At 56.1% G+C, this 26,140-nt stretch overlaps 5 protein-coding genes across 5 annotated transcripts; 1 reads left to right on the forward strand and 4 right to left on the reverse strand.

Annotated features, from left to right (window-relative positions):
• Positions 1–53: 53 nt before the first annotated feature.
• On the forward strand, positions 54–4,665 carry GMORB2_6405 (IPT protein; the record flags this gene model as incomplete). The annotated part of the gene is made up of 3 exons (XM_035468375.1): positions 54–638; positions 816–4,394; positions 4,495–4,665. The coding sequence occupies 3 exons, from the start codon at positions 54–56 to the stop codon at positions 4,663–4,665; spliced, it is 4,335 nt and encodes a 1,444-aa protein (XP_035322356.1).
• A 1,498-nt stretch (positions 4,666–6,163) lies between these two features.
• Positions 6,164–8,491, reverse strand: GMORB2_6406 (uncharacterized protein; the record flags this gene model as incomplete). Its single annotated transcript, XM_035468376.1, has 4 exons — positions 6,164–6,457; positions 6,728–7,039; positions 7,253–7,519; positions 8,477–8,491. The coding sequence occupies 4 exons, from the start codon at positions 8,489–8,491 to the stop codon at positions 6,164–6,166; spliced, it is 888 nt and encodes a 295-aa protein (XP_035322357.1).
• Positions 8,492–9,682: 1,191 nt separating this feature from the next.
• GMORB2_6407 (Velvet factor) lies at positions 9,683–11,524 on the reverse strand (the record flags this gene model as incomplete). The annotated part of the gene is made up of 1 exon (XM_035468377.1): positions 9,683–11,524. One exon carries the CDS (start codon positions 11,522–11,524, stop codon positions 9,683–9,685), a length of 1,842 nt encoding a protein of 613 aa, XP_035322358.1.
• Positions 11,525–13,696: 2,172 nt separating this feature from the next.
• Positions 13,697–15,024, reverse strand: GMORB2_6408 (uncharacterized protein; the record flags this gene model as incomplete). The annotated part of the gene is made up of 2 exons (XM_035468378.1): positions 13,697–13,939; positions 14,887–15,024. 2 exons carry the CDS (start codon positions 15,022–15,024, stop codon positions 13,697–13,699), a joined length of 381 nt encoding a protein of 126 aa, XP_035322359.1.
• A 6,060-nt stretch (positions 15,025–21,084) lies between these two features.
• On the reverse strand, positions 21,085–24,543 carry GMORB2_6409 (armadillo repeat protein; the record flags this gene model as incomplete). Its single annotated transcript, XM_035468379.1, has 3 exons — positions 21,085–22,131; positions 22,418–24,147; positions 24,246–24,543. The coding sequence occupies 3 exons, from the start codon at positions 24,541–24,543 to the stop codon at positions 21,085–21,087; spliced, it is 3,075 nt and encodes a 1,024-aa protein (XP_035322360.1).
• Positions 24,544–26,140: the final 1,597 nt, after the last annotated feature.

Consider the following 26,140-nt stretch of genomic DNA (forward strand, 5'->3'; position numbering starts at 1 on the left):
CGCCAGCCAGCACTGCGGGACCCGACCACAGGGCTTCCCTACTCCGCGGGACTATGTCGCCCGCTGTCGACAGCGACTCTCCAGGTCCTTTCATAGCGGGGGTCGAGGACGCTCTGACGGCCAACAGCTCCGCCGACTTCAAGGACTCCCCAGACGACTCCCTCGCCGCCGCACCCAACATATTCGACTACGCCGCCGGCAGTCCCGACACCCTCCAGCAGTTCGATGCCACCCGAAAGACGGCCGAGCACTCCTTCATGACCGACTCCCACCTCGGTTTCTCCACGCCCCCCAACGAGCCCTACCACGAGTACTCCGACGACTCGGCAGAGTCCTCCAAGCTGTCGTCCAGGCAGGACGACGCCGCCACCTCGGACACGCACGGCCACCCCTCCGATGCAGCCATGGAGTTCGACGACTTCTTCCGCAAGGATGCCCCCTTCATGTCCAGCAACGACCCGGACGGGTCGAGTGCCTTCGATCTCGACGAGTCCCAGTTCATAGATCCCCAGGCCATGACCCTCGACGCCGACATGGCTCTCAGCTCCCTCTCCCCCTCCACCCTGCAGTCCCATGATCGCCAGTCCCTCGTCTCCCCCGGAGAAGACTTTTCCCAGACGCATAATCGTCAAGATTCGGTACGTATATCCCACCCTCCATCCCACCGGACCTTCTCACCGGACCTCCTCACCAGACACCCTCTCGGTCACGACATATTCGCATGAAGGAGAGGGAGGGGAGGGAGAGGGAGAGGGAAGAGAGAGGCCTTCTCCCACTCCTCCTCTACACGAAAGAGCAGACACTGACCGATCTAGCAATGCTCGATCGACTCGACAAACGGCTGGCGAGGAGCATCACGCGAGGTCTCGCCCATGTCCAGCCTGGTGACCAGCCACAAGACTACGCCCAACGCCTTCCACACACCCTCACCCCCTGCGGGCAGCACCAACCTGTTCACGAACGGACATGCGGTGCGTCCGGACAGGCTGGACATGCAGGCACCCGTCGTCCAGAAGACGATGGTGCCTCAGCAGCCCCAGTTCAACATGCCCGTCACCGCCAACGCCGGCTATCCTAGACAGCTGCACTTCCCCCCGCAACAGCAGCACCGGCACCGGCAGCAGCAGCAGCAGCAGCAGCAGCAGCGTGGAGTCCCGAGGCCGCCGTCCGGCTTCGGCGCCATGCCGCACTACGAGCTGCTCATACCAGACTCTCCCGTCAAATCTCGCGTGGAGACGCAGATCTCCCTCCGGCTCATCCTCACCCCGCCCCCGCCCGGCATCACCAAGCTCCACCTCCCCACCCAGGCCATATCGAAGCCCAAGCTTCAGGTGAGGCCTGCGCCCCAGCGCTCCCCCAACATGCTGGAGCTCTCCGTCTCGGTCGTCTGCACCAGTGCCATGCAGCAGCCCGAGCTCCGGGACAGGGCTCTGCAGAGGGCCATGAACAACCCGCCGCGCCACCTCCCGCCCCCAAACGACGACGGCGAGTTCTCCCCCCAGAACGGCGCCGAGGTCCGCATCTGCTCCGGCTGCATGACCCGGGAGCGTAAGCGCGCGGCCCGGAAGCGCGTCAAGAACCAGGACGACGAGAACATGTGGCTCAAGGACGAGGACCACCGCGTCATCGTCTTCAACACCCACGAGGTCAAGGAGTGGGACTCCTGCGGCGAGCTCGACTCGCATCCCGGCGCCCTCAAGGTCGACCTGCCCCTCCGCATCGCCTGCTACTGCCGCCACCACGGGGAGAAGCTGGGCTTCAACGTCATCTTCACCCTCAAGGACTACCAGAACCGCCCCGTCGCCCAGATCATGTCGCGGCCCATCATGATCACCGACGACCACAAGACGCACCCCATCGCCTCCCTGCCGACACACGCCGACGCATCCGTGGCCGTCAGCGGCAGCAACCTCGCGACGCCGCCGGCCGCCAGGATGTCTCAGGCGCCGACGCCTCAGCCTCAGCAGGGCCACGACGTCGGCGGCAGCAACGGCTCCTCGCCGAGGAGGGGCCCCACGCCGACGCGCGCCTCCCCCCCGGCGACCAACGGACAGGTCCGCCCGGCGCGCACGATATCTCGCCCTACGTCTCCCGCTCAGGGAGCTCCCTCGGCCAAGAAGCGCAAGTCGTGCTCCTCGAACCCGTCGCGTGTTCCCAACTCGCTGGCCATGACGAGGATGGACAACGCATCCCCCCAGGCGCAGGCTCCGAACGCGCAGCCACCCTTCCACCACGGCAACGCCGGGAAGCAGCAGCAGCATCAGCAGCAGCAGCAGCAGCAGCCAGACAACATATTCTCGCCCCCGGCAAACCCGGCGCACTTCACGGGCAGCTCACCCGTGGCGGTCGGCAACGAGCCGCAGCAGCCGACCAGCAACTTCTTCAGGAACGGTCGCTCCTCCAGCATAGACAACATGTCGGCCATGGCACAGCTCTACTCGGGCCCGCAGTCGGCCCAGGTCAGCCGCGCCCCGAGCCCCAACAGCAACCCCCACGCCATGCAGTACGCCGTGCCCCAGAGCAGCCTCTCGCACGCCGTGGCCGGCGGCGTCCTCAACATGTCGACGGGGGCGGGCCAGCCGGGATCGGCGCCGCCCGTCATCCACAAGATCATACCGTCCGAGGGGCCCAAGGTGGGAGGCGTCGAGGTCACGCTCCTCGGCCGGGACTTCTGGAACGGCATGGTGGTCTACTTCGGCGCCCAGCAGGCGCAGACGACTACCTTCTGGAGCAGCTGCACCGTCGTCTGCCTGGTGCCGCCGTCGCCGGCGGCGGGCATCGTGACGGTGACGTGCGACCGCCCGCCCTCGGCCGCCCAGGCGCTCGACTGGCCGACGGCGCCCGTCTTCTTCCGATACGTCGACGACTCCGAGAACCAGATCATGCGTCTGGCGCTGTCGTGCATCGGCGGCAAGATGTTCGGCACCAAAGACGTCGACATCGCCCACGTGGCCCGCCAGCTGGTCGGGGACGCGATATCGCCTTCGATGGGAGGCGGGCAGTCAGGCGACGGGCCGTCGGCCGGCGGCGGTGCCATGTTCAGCCGCATGGCGGCCGCGTCCGGCGAGGACCTGGAGACGCTGCTGCTCAAGTGCCTCGACTTCATCGACCTGAACGAGAGCCCGTACGTGGCCGACCTGGACCGCAGGAACGCGTCGGGCCACACCATGCTCCACCTGGCGAGCTCGCTGGGCTTCCGGCGGCTCGTGGCGGCCCTGCTCGCCCGCGGGGCCAACCCGGACGAGATGGACAATGGCGACTGCACGCCGCTGCACCTGGCGGCCATCCACAACCAGCCCGAGATCGCCAGGCGGCTCACCCTGGCCGGCGCCAGCCCGCGCAGGGTCAACCTGTCGGACCTGACGCCCCTGGACCTGGCCGAGTCGGGCGACGTCGCGAGGGCGATCCGCCAGTCGGCGCCTCGCCGCGCGCGGTCGCACAGCCGGGACATGTCGCAGCACAGCAGGGCGAGCAGCGTGTCGTCGTTCCGGTCGCTGCAGCTGCCGCCGCTCAGCCGCATCAGCACGGCGGAGGAGGTGGCCGTCGTCGACGACGGCGGCGAGAGCCCCGAGTACACGTCCGGCGACTTCGAGGACGAGGATCCCGACGAGGACGTGTACCCCGACCTGCGCCGACCCAGGCAGGCGGACTCCCGTCAGCAGGAGGCCGACGCCGACGCCGCCCCCAACACGGGCGCCCTGGCCGCGGCCTTCAAGGAGCAGCTCCAGCAGCAGCTCAACCAGTTCCAGCAGTCGATGGCGCTGCACCTGCAGAACCTCCCGCACCTCCCCCAGATGCCGCAGATGCCGCAGATACCCGTGATCCCGGGCTACCAGGCGTACCTCCAGCAGGCGCCCTTTATGCGCCGCATGACGCAGTACATGCCGGGCATGACGTCGAACACGAACAGCAGCAGCAGCCCCGGCTCACGAGGCAGCGACCGCGGCCACCCCGGTGGCGCCGACGACGACGCGACGGCCAAGATGGACAGCAGATGGTGGGACCTCTCGTCCTTGATGAACCAGGCTCCCGCCCTGCCGCCGGCCTACGAGGAGATCTTCCCACGTGGCGACGGCGGCGACGCGAACACCAAGCAGGCGTCTGCCGCCGCCGCCGCCGCCGAGGCAGAGGCCGACGCCAAGTGCGCCCAGCTGTACGATCAGCATCACCAGCAGCAGCATCGACGGCGGCCGCAGCAGCAGTACGAGGCTGGCCCTTCAAGAAGCAGGGCAGGTGCTGGCGGAGAGAGAACGAGCAGTGCCGACGCCATCCCTAGCATCCTCAAGATCGGTCGCAAGAATGCCATTACTAGGGAACAGCAGGAGCAGTTCCTCAGGGCGAGGGAGGCCAGGCTCAAGAGGTTGAGTAATGACCGGAATCTGTTCTTTATCTGGGTATGTTTTTTTTTTAGTCTCCTCCGACCACCTCTTCTCTCTCTCTCTCTCTCTCTGTCTCGTGCAAAGACGAAAGATTAGCTGACGTGCCGCGTGATAGATTCCCCTACTCGTCCTCATGGTGTGCGCCATGCTATACAGCTACTTCCCTTCATTCTTCCCTCTGATATGGGCGTTTATCCGATCCTTTGGACGGTTGGCCTCGCACAAGATCTCCACGCTCTTCCGAGAACATGGTCAGGTTGACCGTCAAGCCAGGACTGAAGTATAACTTGCTCTACCTCTTCTCTTCTCTCTCGCCCGTCTCTCTTTCTTATTCTTTTTCTGAGAGGGAGACATTGGGGGGGGGGGAGGGGGGATGATCGGCTCTCCTACACATCTTCTTTCCCCTCCTCTCAAAGCCCTTTTCTGGCTCTTCTTCTGGGAGAAAAAAACAACCTCCATTCTCTCTTATATATTTTTCCTCTTCAACCCCTTTTCTTCTTCTTCTTCTCCTACCTCTTCTTCCACCCATCTTATCATACACATCTCACCTTCCACTCCAGATTGAGGGGATACTATTTCTCTCTCCCTCATCTCACATTTGGCCCTCTTTCCTTTTCCTTTGTCAGGTATATATTTCTTATCTTTTTCCAAGGGACATAGCTCTCCTGTTTTTTTCTTCTTTTTTCTTCTTTTTCCGGTTTCTTCTTTCGTTTTCTATCTTTTCATGTTCTTGGGTGAAAACAACCAAAGTATTTCTGTATATGAAAGAATGAAGAAGGGGGGGAAGAAGGATTGGGAAGCAAATATTTTCTTATTCTTGGTTTTAGGGGTACTTGCTTATTTTACATGACTCTATTCTTTACCGGGGGTTTTCTTTTTCTATTTCTTCTTTCTTCTCTTTTTCTTTTTTCTTACATATATATATATATATATATATCTAAACAATAAGAAAGGGGGAGATGGGTAGGACACACACACAAAGGTGGGAACGGGATATGAGGCGTTTGATGGGGTTCCATTTTATTTTCTTTCTTCTTCCATCAATTTTTTTTATATTAAAGAAGTGCTTTTTCTTCTTCTTCATATCACTTTTGCTGTTTTACTCAAGGGAGGGGTTGTGTTCATATATTTATACAATTGGGTATGTCGTGGCTGAAATGGCTGGTCAATGTAAGTCAAATCGGCGGGACGGTGGAATGACGAGGTATCAATACTCAGAATCACAATCATACGGAGTAATGGCAGAACCGATGTTATTTATGTACGGAGTAGTCACAATGTAAATGGCCGAGGTATCACGGTATTACAATGTGTAGAATGACGAGAGATGAAAAAAATCTCACGAGGTACTCTCGCAATGTAATCACAAGGTATCTACTCACAGTCACACATCCCATCCAGCTCCATCAATCACTCACCCAGAATAATTCAGGCATTGTATTCAATTGATATTCATAACTTTCGTGATCTATATAGAGTAGAAGGGGGGGGGGGGAGAGGGGAGGTTGGTCTGTTGGGGTGTTTTGTCCATGATAATTCCACCATGTTTCCCAAATGTTTTTTGTCATAAAGTCGTAGAAGAGAAAAGATGATGACAGAAAAAGGGAAAAAAAAGAAAAGAAAAAAAGGAGGAAAAATACAAAGGAAAATCATAAAAAATGACAAAAGAAAAAAAAAGAGAAAAAAAAACACCAAGAGATCCCGACACACAAGATCAAAAAAAAAAGAGGGGGGGAAACCAAGGTTCCTCCCAAGTTCAAGTTTTCCAATATTCATCACTCGGGTCAAGCCCTAACAGCAGCCCTTCTGGAACGATTCTCATCATCCTCGCCAAAATCAAACTTGGGAGGAATGTCAGGAACGGCAGGGACACCTCCCCTGTTGACGTCCGGCCTGACGACGCGGAGTGGTCTGGCCGTCGCCACCGCCACGACGGGGACCTCATCATCCCCATACTCGTGATATCCACCGCGGTAATACCCAGGTTTCCGGTACCGGGCAGCAGCATGAGGTGGAGGAGCGTGGACACGGGCAGGTGGTGGGATGACGCGCTTAGTAGCCGCGGCGACATGTTTATCCTGAAGATGAAGATGCTGATGCTGATGCTGCTGCTGCTGCTGATATTTCTGCTGCTGATATTGCTGCTGCTGCTGTTGCTGCTGCTGATATTGCTGCTGCTGCTGTTGCTNCTGCTGCTGCTGCTGATATTTCTGCTGCTGATATTGCTGCTGCTGCTGTTGCTGCTGCTGATATTGCTGCTGCTGCTGTTGCTGCTGCTGATATTGCTGTTGCTGCTGTTGCTGCTGCTGCTGCTGCTGATATTGCTGCTGGAGCGTAGCCTTCTTGACGAGGCGGGCGCTCGACCTTCGCAATGCGGTGGGACCGGTCAGCCCCTGCTGGGCGGAAACACTCCTCTTCGCACGGCGGAGTTTCGGTATGGACATGTCTCGCGAGCCGGAGGCTGAAGTCTTGCGCAGCTTACGGTGGGGCTGGACAGTCAGGCCTCCCGTCTCCTCCTGAGCCTCTGGCGTGCCCGCTGTGGCAGCTGTGGCTGCCATCGTAGTTGTCGATGTTGCCGATGCTGCTGCTGCGGCCGGGATGGCGGCGCGCTTGGTACCGCGGGATGGACCTGGTGTTTCGGCGTCGTAGGATTCTCTCGGCTGGGAGAGTGGCCACGGAGGTTGCTGCTGTATCTGCCGCTGCATCTGTGTCTGCTGCTGATATTGCTGCTGCTGCTGCTGCTGCTGCTGTTGCTGTTGCTGTTGCTGTTGCTGCTGCTGCTGCTGCGCCTGTTGTTGTTGTTGTTGTTGTTGACCAGGATGCTGGTATCGTGTAGATTTTATGGCATTCGAGGTGAAGAATCCGGACGCCACGAGGCTATGATAGCTTGCGAGGACCTCTTCGCGGGACGGACGATCGATGTCGGCCCCTTCCTGGTACCGAGGTGGCTGGTATTGGTACTGCTGCTGGGGAGCAGAGGTAGGTGCGGATGTGAAGGCGGATGCGGAGGCAGACGCCGAGTGGGAAGACGTGACGGACGATCGCTTGCTGGCCGTGTCGCTGTCCTTCTTGGTCGAGCTCAGGCCCAGCACTCCGCGGACGCCGTCCCAGACCTGGCCTAGGAACTGCTTGCTGCTCCGCTTCCTGGGATGTTTCCGCGACTGCTGCGACTGGGTGGACGGGAAGGACCAGGACCGCGTAGACGATGACGGTGACGGCGGGGGCATACCGCGCGTCTGCTGAGCCTGAGCCAGGGTCGAAGGAGGGGGAGGGGGAGGGGGAGGAGCATAGAGCGGTGGCGGTGGCGGGTGCCGGACAGGCCGTACCGACATGGACGCGGACATGGACATGGGCGTCGAAGAAGAGAAGGAGGAGGAGGAGGAAGGGGAAGGGGGAGCGGAAGAAGAAGACGAAGACGAAGACGAAGACGAAGACGGTGGCGGTGGCGGTGGTGGTGGTGAGGATGAGGATGACGATTCAACCTGGTCAGGTCCGATGCGTTGCTGCTGCTGAGGTCCTATGAAGTGATCCGGTGGCGTGGCTGATACCCGATCATTCATGGAACCTTCCTGGAAGCGGCTGCTGACGAGTCGATGTTTGGCCATTCCGTGCTTGAAATGGATTGGGGCCCCCCTTGTCTGTCTCCTTTCCGCCGTCTGTCCTTCTCCTTCCTTCGTCTTCTTCTTCTCTTCTTCCTGTCCCCGATTGATCATGTGATGTCTGTCGAATCGGACTGTCTCTGGCTGTACGTCTCTTGCTGTGTCGGATAGCAGCGGTGAATAAGAAGGGAGAGAGAGGCTCAGATATACTTGTCATCCGACATGAGGGGGGGGGGGGGAAACAAGAAGAAAAAAGCAACGAGAAATTGCCAGCCCTGTCAACGCTTGTTGCTGGGGAGTCCCGAGCATGCAGGTTGAGATAATATATATCTGAGAGATGCACGTGGTACGTAACAGTAGCGGTCGGGTCGCGATGCAGGAGTATCACCTGGTTCTCTCTCTTCTCGTTCTTTTCCTCCTCTCTAAAGAGGAATTTTGTTGACTTTTGTCGTGTTCCCCAGGCACCGCCCCCTCACCCGGGCAACAGGATGGCCCCACCTCTTTTCCCGTCATTGCAGATTAAACGGCTGGAGACTTGGGACAGGAGATGAAACGACTACATTTTTCTCTGACTTGATTTCTTCAACAGTCTTCTCCTTTTTTTTCTACATTACAAGTATCATCACCTTTTTTTTCCTTCGAAAAAAGTTGATGTTTCTTGCACAGAGAAGGGCAGTTGAGAAAGGCGGTTTTTTTGGTCTCCTTTTCTTGAGGTTCATTTTTTTTTTTTTTGGGTGCAGGTAGGGAGGGAAGGGGGCCAGTTGATCAAGTTTTTATTTATCCCCTCTCTAATCTTCTTTTATTCCTTCATAATTCTGTTTTATTCTTTTAAATTAGCTCTCTGAAATGGCTAATTCAATTAGATAGCGCCCCCCCCCCCCCAAATGTGGTCTTCACTTCTTCCGGAGTAACGGAAATATAACTTTTAATGAAATATGAATTGCATTCCGCATCGGACATTTCCCACCCCACCTTGACTCCCCCGTCTGACCTTTGAACCATTTCTTCTTTCCCTTGCTGCATTTCATTTCCCTTGCTGCATTATATTCAGAACGTACAACCGACGGGCCTGACCAGCGACAGAATGATGAGGGGGGAAGAGAAGAGACTGAAACTGCGTGTCAGCAGCTCATTCTCCAGATATCCAAAACAAGAGATGAAAAAGAGGCCAGCAAGGGACTGCTTTATATAAAAAAGGAAAAGAAAAAAAATGACATACAGAGAAGAGTTCAATTCAGATACATGAGATGATGGAATTTTATAGAAATATAAAGTTGTATAAGAGTGGAAAAGAAAATTGTGTGACATGGAAAAAAAAAAAAAGTTGGCGAGTAGAATGAGTGTGCCCGAACGGGTTTTATATAATCCAGAGACGAGAAATCGAGTTACCGGCACGCAGAAGAGAAGAAGAGAGAAAGGAGACGCCTCGTAGGAGAAATCGAAAGATCCCGTCATATATGGGTGTGTGCTGTGGAGAGACCGCAAGACGTTGACCAGACCAGATACCAGAATAGACGACATGACAGATGAAAGACGCCAGGTTCAAGATAGAAGTAAAGAAAAGAAAAAAAAAACCCGTATTTTGCGTTCCCGAAACATGATGTACCGGGATGGAGACGGTACTAGAAAAAGAAGGATATGCCCAGTGGGGGAAGGAAGAAAGGAGAAGATGTAGTCTGACTAGAAGAGAGTACGCTACCCCCCTCACGAGTAACGGTTAAAGGTGATGACACCGACCGTGCCGTCGGCCCTCGAGTACGCACCCTCCTGCGGGTCGGGCGACAGACCGCGACTCCTCCCACCGTAGTGGGGATCCAGCTGCCTCTGCCGGTTGTGCAGCGGCTGGTGCAGGCTCTGGTGGAAGACGATGTCGTGCTTGCGCTTTCCGCCGGTGGGCACCGCCTGCGGCTCCGGCATGGGCTCCGTCTGCGGCTCGATGACCGGCATGGGCGACACGAGCCGTTCGATCTTGAGCGGCGCCAGCTGCTGATGCGATGACGGGCTGGTCGCGGTGGCCGCCGTCGCCGACGAGATGCTGCTGCTGTGCATGCGGGACAGCGGAGCCGGAGGGAGGATGGGCGGCGCCGGGGCCGCCGACATGCCCGGCGTGTGAGGGTACGAGTCCAGGCGGCCGTGGCTGGGCGGCTGGTGTCCGCCGTCGTGCGAGTAGACGGACGGCGAGGGCGGCATGTACGCTGTCGTGGCGCTCGAGGTGCGGCGGCTGCTGATGCCGTCGTGGTGGTTGTGGTGGCTGTGGCCGTGGTGGCTGTGGCTGTGGCCGTGATGTTGAGGATGAGGGTGGTGGGGGGCGGCGGCGGCGGCGGCGGCGGCAGCGGGCGGGTATGTCGAAGGGTACTGTGACGTGGTGGGCGTGTAGGGGCCTCCGGGGGAAACGGGGCCGAGGGTGGGCGGGGGAGCCTGGTGGACGGGAGCGGGGGCGGCGTAGTGGAGCGCGCCGTGCTGCTGCTGGTCGCCGAAGGAGAGGTGGCGCTGCTGCTCGTAGGCAGCCTGGGAGGACGAGTGGGGGAGGGGAGGGCGCGTGGGCGGGCCCGGGTTCCCGTCGATGATGGACGAGGGCCTGCGCTGGTGGTGGTGGTGGTGCTGGTGGGGATGGTGGTGGTCGTGGCCGGGTGTGGTGGCGGTCGGGGAGGGTGCGGACATGCCGGCGGGCATGCCGACGCCGTAGGGGATGCGGTGCTCGCTCGAGTTGCTGATGGAGCGGGCGCGGGCGGCGGCGGCGTGGGGGTCCTCGGAGGCCGGGCCGGCGGGGCCAGAGGAAGAGGCCGGGGTGACGGTGCGGTGACGCGGCACCTGGGCGTCGTCGTCTCGCCTCGAGTGGCGGCTGGACTTGCCCTCGCGCTTCCTCATACGGACGTCGCGGCGGATGCGGACGCGGCATCCCTGCTCGGCCACGTCCTTGCTGAGCTGGGTGCTCTCCATGAGGCCGGGGAACTTCTTGGCGCTGTAGACGTCAAAGGGCGACGTCTGGATGTCCATGCGCCAGTCGACGCCGGTGGCCATGTTGTTCTCGACGGGCTCGAGGTCGAGGTCCTTGTCCTCCTTGGTGGCCTCGAACAGGCTGAAGGAGAGGTGGTACTGGCCCTCGTGGCGGACCGACAGGTCCGGGAAGATGAAGTATCCGGCGGCGCTGGGGCGGTCGAGGTAGGCCATGCCGGAGGCGGGGACGCCGGTGAGGATCGGGGGGTTGTGCTGGCCCTGCATGCGGCCGGGGGCGATCTTGCGGTGCTGCTCGAGGCTGGCGTAGAGGAAGAAGCTGGCGTTGTAGTCAAAGGTGATGTCCTTGCCCTCCTCGAACGAGGCGCCCTCCTTGATGCGCAGCTCGACGACGGGCGGGGGGTCGACGGGGCGTCGGTCGCTGTTGGCCTTGGTCCCGGCACCGCAGGCGCGGGCACGCTCGGGCTGCTGGATGACGAGCAGCTGGTACCACAGGTGGCGGTTCTCGCGGGTCACACGGTGGATGAGAGAGCAAGGGTCCCGATCACGGGTCGAGTCGGCCGCGGCGACGGCGAGTGAGGTGGTCGACATGGCTGGAAGTCGGTACAGCCGCCCGTTCCTTGAGAACTGGTCGTAGACGGGGTTGGGGCGGGGGAGGGTGGCAGCGTCGTCGGTTTTGTTTCCCGTTTCCCGTCGCGGTATGGCGAGGGATCAGAGGTTGGGAGGAGACGAGGGGTCTGTGATTAAGGGAATGGGCCCATCGGTCAAACAAGCGGAGCCGTCGCGTGAGTCTGTGTCTGTTCTAGAGAGAGAAACACACCGAGGGTTAGCAACGTCGGCTACTCCACGAGGACGAGGACCTCGTGCGTGCCTCGTTCTCAAACATGCGACGGGCAAGCAGAGACATCAGTTGGGTCGGGCAACCGAAAAGTGGAACAATCTGGAATGTATTCGATAGTCTCTTGGGGGGGGGGGGGGGGGGGGGGAAGGGGAACTGACCAGGCGGCGAGCGGCGGCGAAGAGGCTGTGAGGCTCAAATCTGTCCCTTTCTTGTGTTTATATGTGAAGTGAAGTGGAGAGGGAATCCTTCTTGGCCGAGAGAGCGAAAGGCGGAGAGGATACTGAGAGTAGAGAAGAGAAGATGTGAGGTAGTAGTAGGGAAAAAGAAAAAAAAGCAGGAAAAAAAAGAGGTCAGTGCCTCAGAAAGACGACGATGAGATAAGAATGGTCTGCTAATATGTGAGAAGACGAGATAAAGAGCGAGTGCGAGGATTACGGACGAAGATGAGACAACGTCGCGCGGTTCGACGAGGCCAAGAGAAAGAGAAGGGTTGTGTAGGAGGGGGAGGAAGTGCAGATGAGAATGGACGGGGTGGATGGCGATTTGTGAAGGTGGGCGTTTCGAAGTATTCGGTACGGAAAACGCTCGTGCGAAGAGAGAGAGAGGGAGAGAGAGAGACAGGCAGAGAGAGAGACAGGCAGAGAGAGAGAGAGAGAGAGAGAGAGAGCCCGAGAGTACGGGAGTACCGATGAGTGGCTCCAGGCCGTACCAGGGTGTTACTGTACAGGTACTCGTACTAATACTGGCTCGTACCGTCTGAGAGTGCATACAGGCCCGCAGTAATGGAGAGTGAGAAAAGGCACGAGGTGGTGAAGAAAGAGGAGCAGGGGGTGATGATAGAGGATTGGACAAGAAAAAGGCTTGGACTTTGTTAGAGAGGCTTGGAGGCGGGTGAGAGAGCTGAGAGAAGCGAGAGAACTGAGAGAACTAGGAGAGGGCCTTGAGGACCCGCCCAAGCGGATTGACGACCCCCCCCCCCCCCACAAGGCCTTGCAAGTGATAATGTGTGGATGGGTGTATTACCAGTGATAGATGGTACGGCGGGTAATTAACGATACAGGTCTGCCATAAATACAGCGTGCTCTAGTCTGTGCAGGTGATCAGCAGCCCGTAAGTATCACCATCATCCAAGTATCGTCGTCATCGTCATCTAGAGTGATATCAATACCGATATCACGACCCGTCGAGGCCATCAACCACCTACAACTACCCGTGCGCGATACATACGAGCAGTATGCCGTCGCTCTCGTCATCTACGGCCTCGGCTTCAGTGCGGAAACGTGGCAGGCATTGTTACTCGTCTGTGAACTAGAACGGTCTGCTCGTATACTGCTGAAGTACTGCCAAGGTACGGTCGGAAGCAGTGGTAATATTAATATTTCCCCGAATATTAACCTCTCTCTCCTGCCTCCTTCCTCCTTCCCGCTTGGAAGTTTTCGCTTCATGTATATAATCTGTACATGTATTATGTCCTGGCTGTAATATTACCAGTCTCTTTTGACGCCATGTTTCCTGGCGGCGGCCCTCCCCTCCCCCCCAAGGGTCAAGTCTACAACGGATACCTCCGTACGAGTTGGAACGATGCCTGTACTCGTATCCCGTACAGGCAAGATCAAATAAATACTCGTAGTGCCAGGGTTATGAATAATAATAATAATACATCAATAAGAATAATGACAATAGAAATCCCCGTACCGTAGCAATACTGTGCGACCCAAGCCATGCAGACAGTCGGGCGGCCGCACAGCTGGGAACTTGGGTGCGCAGGTGGGTGGCAACCGCTGATGAACTGCCCGGTCGGGACTCGGTCGCAGCTCCAGCGAGCCACTGGAGAGGGGGGGGGGGACGCTCAGGTCTGCAGGTACAGCCTACAGGTACCTGTACAGGTCCCATCGGGGCGTGGAGTCCCGCGGGCCAGTCCACTAAAACGATTGAGACCACCGTGCATACATGGATGGATCGTACCAGCCGCCGGGTGGGACACGCTGCCCGGGACATTCGAGCGTTCCAGGGACCCCAGGGCAGTCTGCCAGGGCACCAGCCCGCCGGTCCCAGGTCAGACTCGCTTTGGGTTCTGGCTGGCGGCCGGCCCGAGCGTCTGGGCAGGATTGGGGATGGAGGATGACGGGGGGAGGGTTGCCATGGGTCGAACGAGCGGGCGTCGCCTAGAAGGGAAAAAGGCTCGGACACTGTGCATTATCTTTTCTGTCAGCGCGTGTGTGTGTGTGCGTGCGTGCGTGCGTGCGTGTGTGTGTGTGTGTGTGTGTGTGTGTGTGTGTGTGGGGCCATCACTCCGGTACCAGTACTCGTAGCGCTGAGAGCACCCGTACCCTGCTGAGCGAAGCAGTGTCAGGTGCTACCGGCCAGTACCTGAAGGCGATATCTGCACTGTCTGGTGCTGCGTACTGTACATGCATGTACCGCATCTGGGCTAAATTATGCCACCCACCTTCTTCTGCTCCCTCCCCTTCTTGAATCGTCTGTCGCCAGCACGTACCTCTCGACCCGTCTCTGACGTGAAACGATACCTCCTGGATACACCCACAGCTTCTCCTCTCCTCGCCGGGGACCCGAGCACACGGCACTGGGTTGGCATTGCTGCTACCTTGTCTCCTCTCTCTCATCCACCGTCGCACCATCCAGAGACCCGGGGCATTACGTCTGCCTGCTCCATCTGCCTTGTCTCTTTCCCTTGCCCTTCTGGCGTCAGGTCTACAGGTGTGCGCGATGGGCGCCCTCCTCTCTCTCTCTTTCTCTCTCTCTCTCTCTCTCTCCCACCCTCTCGCCCACCCTCTCGCCCACTCTGTCATCGACTCTTTTTTTTTCGTCTTCTTCCATTCTTCTTTTCCGTCATCTCTCATCTTTCTCCTGTCCGTCCCTCTCTTCCGTACATATCCTGCCACCCCAGCATGCGCGTGGATTTATCCCGGTTTTACTCTCGCTCTCACTATGCGTGCAGGGATACGGTGGGACCAGGACGTTTGCTATTAGTCAGCTGCGTAGGGAGGCACCGCAGGCACGTATCCTCCAATCATATTACCTGCTACGATGCTGCTCCGAGAAGAAGGACGTACCGCGATCAATATTCGATTACGGAGTAAGCACCCATTACAAGAAGCGAATTAACCTGGTACCGAGGCCGAGGAGCGGGACCAGGTAACCGGTCACACCAATCACAGCCTGCAGCCGAGCCCATCCCCTCTCCACACGGAATCCCAATAGCGGGAGACTGGGAGACTAGGAGACGCATGGGATGCAAGCCACTGCCAGTCAGGCCAAGACTCTTTCCTCCTTCTGGCTAGAAGATGACTTGATGGTGGGGTTGGAGGGGCGCGCTCAGGCCATCCATCGGGTCAGAGATGGCCCATGGGAGAGAGACGACGAAGAGACGGAGAGAGAGGGGGGGGGGGGAGAGAGAGAGATGGACCGAGACAGACAGACACACACACCAGGAAGAAAAAAAAGAAGAAAAAAAAAAAGGTCTGAGATGGTCCATGGAAGCTAATTCTCTGGTGCTCCCAAGCCATCACTACCCTCTCTCAGCAGGTCTCGCACGCGGCATCATACTCCAGCCCCCTCCCCCCCAGTCTCCTCCACTCTTCTCAGTCTCCATTGCGGCCCGGACTCAACGGGACCAAGCGCCGACTCGGTGGCGCTGATCGAAACGGTGCGACGTCAAACGACGTGAAAGACGACGTGAAGGCGATGTGAAGGCGGCGTGAAGGCGACGTGAAGTCGTGGAGCCGGTCCAAACGTTATTCTCACGTTCCATGAGTAAGTTCCACGAGTAAGATGGACGACACTGTCATCGCGGGATTTACCTTTTTTTTTTTATGAGAGAAAAAATGAATGAATTTTTCTTTTCTTGTGGCGAAGGCGCTACGACAGTGCCGTGGGAGTATCAGTACGACGTACAGAGTACAGATCATCACAGGATATTCATTCCATTCTACGACGAGGACAATGCAACCGCAAAGCAGGGTCGAACAAGGTTGAGAGGGGTGCTCATACATGTGTTGATGGGGGTACTACCACTCTGCCGAGCCAATCGTGGGCTCCTCCATAATAGATTACGGGGTCTGGCATCAGTCCGTGCTCCCGTACTCCGGCACGGTCGCAGGTAAAGATTCATGTGGATCAGCCAGGACCAACAGCAGACAAGGCAGAGCAGGGTCCGTCGAGCCCTCGACAAGCCACTCCCCCTCCTCCTCCTCCTCCTCCTCCTCTCCTGACTGCTCTCCTCGCTGCTCTCCTGGCTGCTCTCCTCGCTGCTCTACGAGTACTCGTCAGTGCTTCGGTCACCAAAGGTCTATACGAGTATCGTGTACTCATCCAGCTCCCAGGCTGACCTGCCGGTTCTCTTCCCAGATCGCCAGGGCCCCGCGAAGAATACTCCGGTCCCATGAGGTCGGACCCACAGCAATCATCCATCTCGCGCCCCCCCCCCCCCCCCCCCCCCCCCCCCCCCCCCCCTCCCCGCTCCTGATACCGCGCAAACAAATTCGATGAATCGCGCTGCAGCGGTGGCAGACTCTGTTTCTGTGTCTACGACTGTACGAGTAAAACAAGAAGGGGGACGTGCAACAGAGAGGGCCATGTGCGACGGCCATGTGTATATGCTTGTCTCTGCTGTGTGTGTCCCGTCCGCAGGAATGCAGACGGGAAACCCGCCTGGGAAATGGCCAAGGACCTGGGATAGAGACACCCCACACACACACACACAACACACACGCAAACGCATACACAGAGGACAAGAGCCAACAGATGACTCAGAGAGCCTGGCCGTCCTCTCCCCCCCACGGGCTACGAGGTATTAATACGTCTGATGTGGTTGAGAGGGTGAAGCTACTGGTAATACGGTTGCAGTCATCAGCACCAACACGGCGAGCGTGTCTTCTTCCACTCGTCCAAGCGTACCTGTTGATACACATCGCACTGCCCTCCCTCCTCTCCCCCTTCTCTCCCCCTCCTCTCCCCTTCCCCCTTGCCCGGCGCTGCGGCTGCCCGTGACCCGGTGGCCGTGGCTGCGGGCTACGAGTTCCGGCGCATATCAGCATCTGATCATCCAATACCCAGCAATCTCTATCTGTACTCTCGGTCCCGGGCGTGCGCGTGGTCGGCAGCGGCACGGCATCTCACGTACGAGTACATGTACGCACATGTGCACGCGGGGAGGTACGGAAGTTTTTTTGTTTTTTTTTTTTTTAAAAAAAAAAAAAAAAGAATAATAATGATGATATTGCGTGTGAGTGTGTGTGAGTGTGTGGGTGTGCGTGTGCATGTGCGTGTACATTGCGAGAGAGAGTGTGTGTGTGTGTGTGTATCTACAGTCGACTTTTGGTTTTTTTACTCTGGACATGCGACACACCCATCAGCACAAGCACAAGCACAAGCACAAGCACAAGCACAAGCACAGGCACGCCGCATGCAATCGTGAGAAAAGTTGGAAGCCAATGAGCTCGACGACAGAGACGACCCAAGGTCAGGACGATTGGCGCGTGATGGTCCATGGCATGGCCCATGGGACCCAGCCATGGTGTACTCGTAGGTGTGTGTGTGGGTGTGTGTGTGGGTGTGTGTGTGGGTGTGTGTGTGGGTGTGTGTGTGGGTGTGGGTGGGTGTGTTCATGTGCTTATGAGGGTTGAGAAAAGGGGGGAGGGGGAGGGGGAGGGGAGGAGCAAAAAGGACGGATACTGTGCGGCAGAGAGATGGCGTGTGAGGGAAAAATAGGTGTGTGGGTGGATCAGGATTCAAAAGACTCTGCTTGGCAAGATGAGAATACCGTACCTCTCTGCAAGTCTGTATACATGGATTTTGGATTTTGTATATATGTATATATATATATATATATATAACTCATGTACACGTACTCGTACATACGTACGACAGTATAGGGTAGGCCTGATGTACTCACCTGTCACGGTCATGCGAAATATCTGGGTGACAGCCGTGTTTCTACGAGTATTCGATGTTGTGCGAGTGGCGATATTACGGATGTATTCTTTCTATTCTACCGAGTGACGTACTCTACAGAGTAGTATATTCCACGGAGGAGACGGAGGAGACAGGGACAGGAGACAAGGAGATGTTGGAAACCGGAAAATAAATCAGTAATATTGAAATATTTTTTTTTCTTTCTAAAAGAAGAAGAAGAAAGACAGCGTCGGCCGACGTCAGTCTCCTGCAGGCTGTCATGGTGTGATAGCAATCATGTACCCTCCGTATCCCGTACCTGTACGGGGGTATCAGGTTATCAGGACCGTCCCGAATGTCTCGTCTACCTTGTATACGTAGCTGTCATCGATGTCGTTGATGATGATGCAAACCCGGACCGACCTCTCTGAGAGGGAGAGAGGGAGAGAGGGAGAGAGAGAGCATCATGTATGACCCGTCCCACTGACTGTGTGTGTGTGTGTGTGTGTGTGTTTGTAACTTCAGTAGATCAAACGACCGGGTTATCAACATGCACGAGTATAGATATTATATATATATATATATATATATATACATATATATCGTGTCCTCCATACTCATCGCGCACTCTCGTATACGATAGAGACCACTTGCGTTACGAGTACATATGCAACTCGTACCCTGCAAACGCCGGGTACTGGCATGATAATGATACCACTACATGATGCACGACGACTACCTGCATTCGACAAATGTCCGAGTGGAAAGGAGAAGAGATGTTGTCAGGAATCCCGACGTCAAGTCTCGGTCTCGGCATTCACGGATACTACCGGAAGCGATAGATGCAGAGGAGAGAAGAAGAAGGAGGAGAGGAGGAGGAGGAGAACAAAAAATAAGATGAGAGGATAAAAAGGAAGAAGACTACCAACCCTCGCCAAGACGAGGTGTCTTAGATGTGTCTTTGATAGCAATATCATGTAGGACATGCAGGTTTGTGCTCTGACACTGGCCTTCTCATCTGTTTTTCCTACTTCTCCCATCTGCATGATTTAGTTTCCGCGGCTTTAGATTTCTTCTCTTCTCTCTCTCTCCCACTCTCTCTGTCTCCATCTGTCTGTCTCTCTCTTTCTTTTTTCTTTCTTCTGAGGAGAACTGGTCGGGTAATACGGACACGCACAAAAACACAGCTAGACTGCAATGGATCGTACATGCATATGTATGTCTCACTTTTTTCTTTCTTTTTTCTCTTATTTCCTTCCTGTCGCTTCTTGGACACTTGGGAGTTGGGGGTGGGGAACAGAGAAGGGAGAGAGACAGAGAGAGAGAGAGAGAGAGAGAGAGAAGAGAAGAGAAGAGGAATAGGAGAATGAAAAAAAAATTGAAAAAAAAAAAGAGAGAGAGAGAATGTTGACGAGAGAATGATATCTATAATAAAATAAAGAAATGGAAAAGAAGAAGAAGAAAAGGTATATAGAGGGGGGAAAGAGAAGAAAGGAAGAGAAGAGAAAGAAGAGAAGAGAATTCAATAGGAAAAAGTATTGAAAAAAAGTATTGAAAAGAATAGTAAAGAGAAGAAGAAGAAAGAGAAAAAGAAAGACAGAAAGACGCCCGCCAGATGAGAAATGAACCCTTGCCATTCTCATTCTTGTCTCACCCCACACTCGCTCCGAGCGCTCGCTCTCTCGTCAGGATGGATGGCCACGTTTTCCCAGCGAGGTGCGGGTACAGAATACCATCAGAGTCGAGGAAGGAGGATGGACATGATGATGATGATGACGACGGAATGATGAGGTGAAACATAGGGACACCCGGATAAGACATGCGTCACGATGTCATGCAAGTTATCGGTGCTGTACTCCTTGCGAGTATATATAACAAAACAAATTTAATTATTGAATTATATAAAAAGAGAGAGAGAGAGAGAGAGAGAAAAGGGAGGGAAAAAAAGAAAAGAAAAAAAAGAAGAGAAGAAAAAGAAAAGAAAAGAGGACGAGGATAAGTCTTTTGCTGTGTTGATGAACTTGTTCCAGTCTTTTTTTTTTGTTTTTTTTGTTTGTTTCGTTTCTTACTGACCCACGAAATGGACTGATACAAACTCTCAACCCTTTTTATTTTGATATTTATTTTGATATTTATTTTGATATTTATTTTGATATTTATTTTGATATTTATTTTGATATATATTTATATATATATATATATATATTACTCTCCTACCCGGCAGCTACGAGGATTACATGGAGGGGAAACCATGTGTATATTACATGTGTATATTACACACACACACATATATATATATATATATGTATCTTGTGAAATGCTAGCAAAGAATAAGACATCAATGTGCTTGTTTCTATTCACTCTTCTTCTCTTCTTTCTTTTTTATACATGATGGGGAAAAAGTGATGAATTGATATCTATATATATCTCTATACAGGTACTTTGTTGACAATGGTTCCCTCCCCCTCCTCCCATTAATAGATGAGATGAGACAATGAGATGTGAAAAGGAGGAAAGAAGAAAAAGCAAAGAAAGAGCCCCCTGTCTGGCTTGTGCTTAGGATTTCCTTTTCTTTCTTTCTTTCTTTCCTTTATTTTATTTTATTTTTTTAATTTTATTTTTTTAATAATGATGATGACTATTATAACCACTAGTTATTCTTCTCTTCTCCTTGCTTCTTCTTTTCTGCCCTTTTTTTTCCCACATCAATCGCCGCTTACCCGAAATTGATCTCATTACGATGATGCATCATCTCTTCTCCAGATCTTCTCAGACATGCATTGCCGGTTGACTTTGGGGTTTCGGGGTTGACAAGGAGGGCAAGATTTTCTTTTCCCATGTTCAAATTTCCAATTTCCAATCATGAGTATCACGCATCCACACCGTCAGTCATGGGATTGATCTGACAGTGTACAACACCTGATTCAAGACAGGCAGAAGAGCCTCGAATAAGAGAAAGAAGAAGGAAAGAGAAGAGAGGTGGGAAGAGAGAAGGAAGAGAGAGAGAGGGAGGGAGGGAGAGAGAGAGAGGGAGAGAAAATAAGAAGAAGAAATCCATAGACTAAAAAAAGATAAAAAGCATAGCAATGCTTGAATACTCTTGTCCTACTCATGATGTACCTTCAAAACCAAGAAATCATTTGACAATCCCATCCCTCTTTCTTTCCCCTTCTCCTTCTCTTCGCTCCCATCCCTCATCTGCTCTTCCTCTGTCGTCTGTCTTCACAAAAAAAGAATAGAGGAGGAAGAAGGAGGAGGAGAAGAGAGAGAATGTATATATATATATATGTATATAAAGAAATAAAATAAAAGGGGGGAAGGGGGTTGGGTTGGGTTGGGTTGGTTCAGCATCTACTCCTAACCCCCCTGATACTTCCACATCTACCCTGCAACCTCCTCAATACTCCCTAGCAGAGCCCTTCAGGTTGAGAACCGCCTCCTTGGCCCTCTCCTTGACATCCAGCTCCCTGTCCTCCTGAAACATAATCATCTTATCGTAGAATCCCAGCCTGCGTAGCTCCGCCGCGCGGAGCCTGCAGCCGCCACCGACCCCCTCCGACTCTCCACCGTCGCCCTCGTCGTCCTGACACGTCAGGTTGATCACCAGGTGGCAGAGCGCGATCTTGACCTCCTTGTCCCGCCCCGAGTACTGCACCAGCTGCCTGAGGAGCTCCGTCTGCGCCGTCACCAGCTGCCGGTGCCGGGCGTCGCTGGCCGCCATCTGCACCAGTATGTACACCGCCGGCACGATGACCTGCGGCTGCGGGTTCACGACCCGCGCCTCCCTGCCCGCCACCGGCGTCCGCCGCGAGAACGGGTGCAGGTACCGCGGCCGCAGCTTGGACGCCACCATGTCGAAGAGCCGGTCCTGCCCCAGCTCCCGGAACAGGTGGTCGACCATGTCCGACGTGTCCGACGACGTGTCCGCCCCCACGCCACCGCCGGCCCCCGGTCGGCCGATCAGGTTGCGGATGAAGTCGAGCCCCTGCTCCTGTATCGCCATGTCGTCGTTGCGCGCCCGCCGGGCCGCGTTGCCCTCTGCTTCACGCAGGGCCGTCAGCCTGGCTTCTGCCCGACGCATCCGCGTCGACCGCGACGCGTCCAGCTCGAGCACCTCCCCATCTACCTCGTAGATCCACCGGTGCTGCTGCTGCTGCTGCTGTTGCTGCTGCTCACCCCGAGACTCGCCGCCTCCCACGTCGACGCCATCGTCGTCGTCCATGTCTCTGAGCCGGCTGCCGCCGTCATCCTGAGTCGCCGCGTCGTCCTGGATCAGCTGCACCAGCCACCCGGATCCTATCTCTTCGAGGCACGCCTTCTTGAGCTCCGGTCCCACGGCGACGACCAGGTGCTTGAGCGCCCACAGCGCATTCAGCCGTAGTGACGGGTTGTCCGAGTGTGTGTGCTCGCACAGCACGGACATGACGCCTTTCTCTTTCAGGAGCTGGCGATACGGTTTAGTCAGTATGGAGCAGTAGACATATTTCTTGGAGCCTGATTTGGAGTGAGATGGAGAAGAGAAAGAGAGGTAAAGTAAAGAGAGAGGGTGAGGGAGAGAGAGAGAGAGAGAGAGAGAGAGAGAGTGTGTGTGTGTGTGTGTGTGTATGTGTGTGTATGTGTGACTGTTGGGGGAGGGGGGGGGGGAGAAAGAAAAAAAAGAAGACTACCTCGCAAACAGGGCTGGCCTCGACGACGAGATTCGCCATAGCTGCCGTCGCCGCATTCCGCACATCCATATCCCGATGCTGCAGGAAGTGAAAGAGGGGCAAGGCAACGCCGTAGTCGACGAGCGCTGTGCGCAGTATACTTATAGACCGCGAGAGAACCCTGACGGTGTGGCACGCCGCGATGACGACCGGCGGCGTATTCCTCCCGTACTCGGGGGCTACCGAAGTCGTCGCGGGCGCATCGCCGTCGGTGGCCGCGCCGTCAGGTGACGACGCGTTCTTGCTGCTGCCGTTGCCGTCCTTTGCTGCGCGGTCCTTGGCGGGCGCGTGTGGCTTCCGCGGGAACTCGGAGAGCGACTCGACCACGTAGGGCACAAAGTCCTCGGCCACGAGGGCCTTGCGGTAGTCCTCCCTGCCGGCGGCGAGGGCGGCGATGGCCTTGAGGGCCGACTCGCGCAGCCGGATGTTGTGGGCGAGCACCTCGTTCTGACCGCGGCCGCCGAGCTGGGCTATGGGCGGGTGCGAGTCGATGCCTACGTCTGCCGCCTCCGGGTGCGGGGTCCACATGGGCCGCACGTACGGCTCGACCGGGCTGTAGGCCCTGCGGAGGAGCTTGGTCAGGATCTTGACGGCGTGGCAGTCGACCGCTGCCTTCTGGAGGAATTCGCAGTCGACGATGAGCCGGGCCAGGATCAGCGGCGCCTCCTCGAGCATGGCGCGCTGCGTGGCCTTTTCCTTGCTCGACGCCGTGGGCACGTCCCTGTCGTACTTCTCAATCATGTCGACCAGCAGCGGCACCACGAGCAGCCCTATGCTCGTCTCGCGTATGCGCTTGCTCCCGAGCCCGGCCTTGTGGAGCGACGCCAGGATGGACGCCGCCATGAGCCGCTCCGAGTCCCGCGTGCAGCGGACCAGGTGGACCAGCCACGGGAGCAGGGGGCTCTCGACGTCGTCCAGCTCCACCTCGGCGGGGGACCGGACGCGCGACGGGTCCATCTCCGTCAGCACCCTCGACACGGCCTTGCTGCGGCTCGACAGCTGCGAGTCCGATCGGTCGGGCGTGGCCAGCGCAAAGGGGGAGCCCGTGGCGCTCTTGATGGCCTGGATCGGCAGAGCAGGCAGCACGTACTCCATGGCCGTCAGGTCCGTGTTCCGCTGGTCGTAGCGCGGCGTGCCCGCCGCGCTCTGGGCCGTCATCGGCGACTGGAACCTGATGGGCGGGAACACGGCCATGATGGCGGGCGCGTAGAGCAGCCGGTTGGCACGGTACTTGGAATTTCCGAGGATGGCGGAGATGGCCTCGAGCACCGGCTGCAGCCTGGCACTGTCGGGCGCGGGCGGGGGGAAAGCCTCGAGCAGGCCGTCGTTGCAGGCCGCCTCCTCGGCCCCGGGCACCACGTAGCCATCGGCGACGGCGAAGCTGGCCAGACGGGCGGCGAGCGAGTCGAGGACGCCGGCGGCGGTCAAGATGCTCTGGTGCTTCTCGTGGCGGCACAGCTTCTGGACCAGGCGGCAGGCCAGGACGACCTGGGTCTGGGGCAGGTGCTTGGCGGACGAAATGGAGAGTATGGCGTTGAGCGACTCGACGTGGGCGGGGGAGAAGACCTGGTCGGCAAGAGCGTGCGTCGTCAGCGGACAGTCGTCGTCGGCCAGGGCGGCTGAGCTGGCAATGTCTGTCAGGGCTCGGAGGGCGGCGACGACGATCTCGGGTGGGCGGGAGCAGGGGGATACGTTGGCCAGGATGTCGGACAGCGCATGCGAAGCGTGTATCGGGGCGAGGAAAGCCGGGCCTCCTGAGCAGGCTGTTAGTCATCCGACATGAGGGCGTGCAGGGGCGTGCAGGGGCGGCAGAGGAGTGAGCGGCGGAGCGGTGGGACGGTGCAGGACAAACCGTGAGCGAAGCTGGCGATCAGCTGGAGGGCCTGGAGCCTTGCCTCGTCGTCATCGGACAGGGGCCTCGAATACAGTTGCAGATGGGACGACCCTTTGCCGTTGAGCCTGGCCGGTGACTTTTCGGGGCTTACGGCCCGGGCGATTTGGTCGAGAACGCCGTGGGAGACCCACTGCTCCTTCTTCTGTACGTGACCGACAATGTCGTTCTTGAGAGCTCGCAGGGCGGCAGCTTTCTCGGAGGCGGTCCTTGCGTTCCGTAGCTGGGCGAGGATGGGCGGACTCTGTGGCCTTGCCATGGTGGTTGTGGTCGTGGTTGTGGGGGTGGGTGTGGGTGTGGGCGTGCCTCCTGCAAGTCCCGAAGCACCGAGTATTGAAGGGTGAGACCAGGCCGGGTCGCAGCGGGGGAACCTGTGCGTGTCGGGGACGAGGATGTCGTCGACTCGCTGTATATCGGATGCGACCCAGGTCGTCACGGAGTCGAGGTCGCGCTCGCAAACAGGCGACCGAGGCCGATGGATGGGGATATCGGCACTACCCGGTAGTTGATTGAGAGGGAAGGAGGAACAAGGAAAAGGGAAAAAAACAGAGACGAGTATCGGTGCGTGCCAATCTATAAATGGAGAATAGAGTCTTTGAATGTACAGATATGTGAGGCCGGTGTGGACAATGCGGTGGAAAATGAAGAGAGAAAAAAAAGCACACCTCACACCACATAGCGTCTTCGTGTTGCATCATGTCAAGCAAGTGGAAGTGGTCGGTGGTCACGGCACGTGCACGTGCTTATCTTATCGGGGACTATCGGGGACGGGATTGCTGTGCGTCACGACTTGGGAGTCGTAGCAAATTGTCTACTAGTAGCAAGCACAATTCATTGCGTGTACGAGTACCGATTACAGAGTATAGATATAGGCAATAGTGCTGCTGGCAGTATCATTACTGCCTATAGTCATACTAGCATTGGTAGTCAGATATGAAGCTGGTGGCAGGAGATCATCAAAGTCATCCTCGTCTCGATACAGTGCTGCTATTGGGACTGATCTGTAATCTGTAGAGGTTATATCAAAACATGTCCGACCAGATGACAGCTAGACATACCCAACCGTCCAGTGTAGATGCAGTACAAAACTCGGTACACAGAAGGATAGCCAGGACTGGACAAGAATACCCCAGATTCGTTGTATACTTCTTGGGCCCGTAGGGTAGATTTACTCTGTGCCACATGGCATTGTTGATTGATGACTGTGAATATGGCGTAAACCGAGTGCGTACTGCCCAGCTTTGTGCCAGCCATTACACGATCCATATGGTGGTATCAATGCACCATTTCTGTCCCATTCCCGTATATTACGACGTAGAGACGAAGGAAAAAAGAGAAGAAGAAGAAAGGATCCGCGACCCGAGTGGGGGGGGGGTAAGTGGTTCACCCATGCAACTTTCGACTCTCTGCTTAAATCGTCTGTCATACGTACCATTCCATTCATACATATAAATATATACATACATACATATACATATATATATATATGTAGTACCATGACATGAATGTTGACTCCGTGAACGGTGAGAGAGGTCTGCTATTACCTTGTACTAAAAAAGATCTAGTACTATTATCATTCGGCAGCAACACTCGTATCATTAATGCTTCACACTTGGGGAATACTAAAAAGATGCATATTAAATCCGGGGTTCGTTATACATGACGCATCTACCAGACTTAGTACCGTCTCTTCTCCGGTGTGTGTGTGTGTGTGTGTGTTTAAGAGGCCTGTCTCTGAGCCGAGGACTAGCCACCAACACAAACACACAAACCCGCCCAGCCCCCCCCCGCCTTCGACTTCCCTCCCATATCTTTTGTGTATCGGAATTCTCCTTTTTTTTTCTTCTTTTTTCTCC

This window comes from Geosmithia morbida, assembly GCF_012550715.1.
Source record: "Geosmithia morbida isolate 1262 chromosome Unknown scaffold_5, whole genome shotgun sequence".
NCBI lineage: Eukaryota > Fungi > Ascomycota > Sordariomycetes > Hypocreales > Bionectriaceae > Geosmithia > Geosmithia morbida.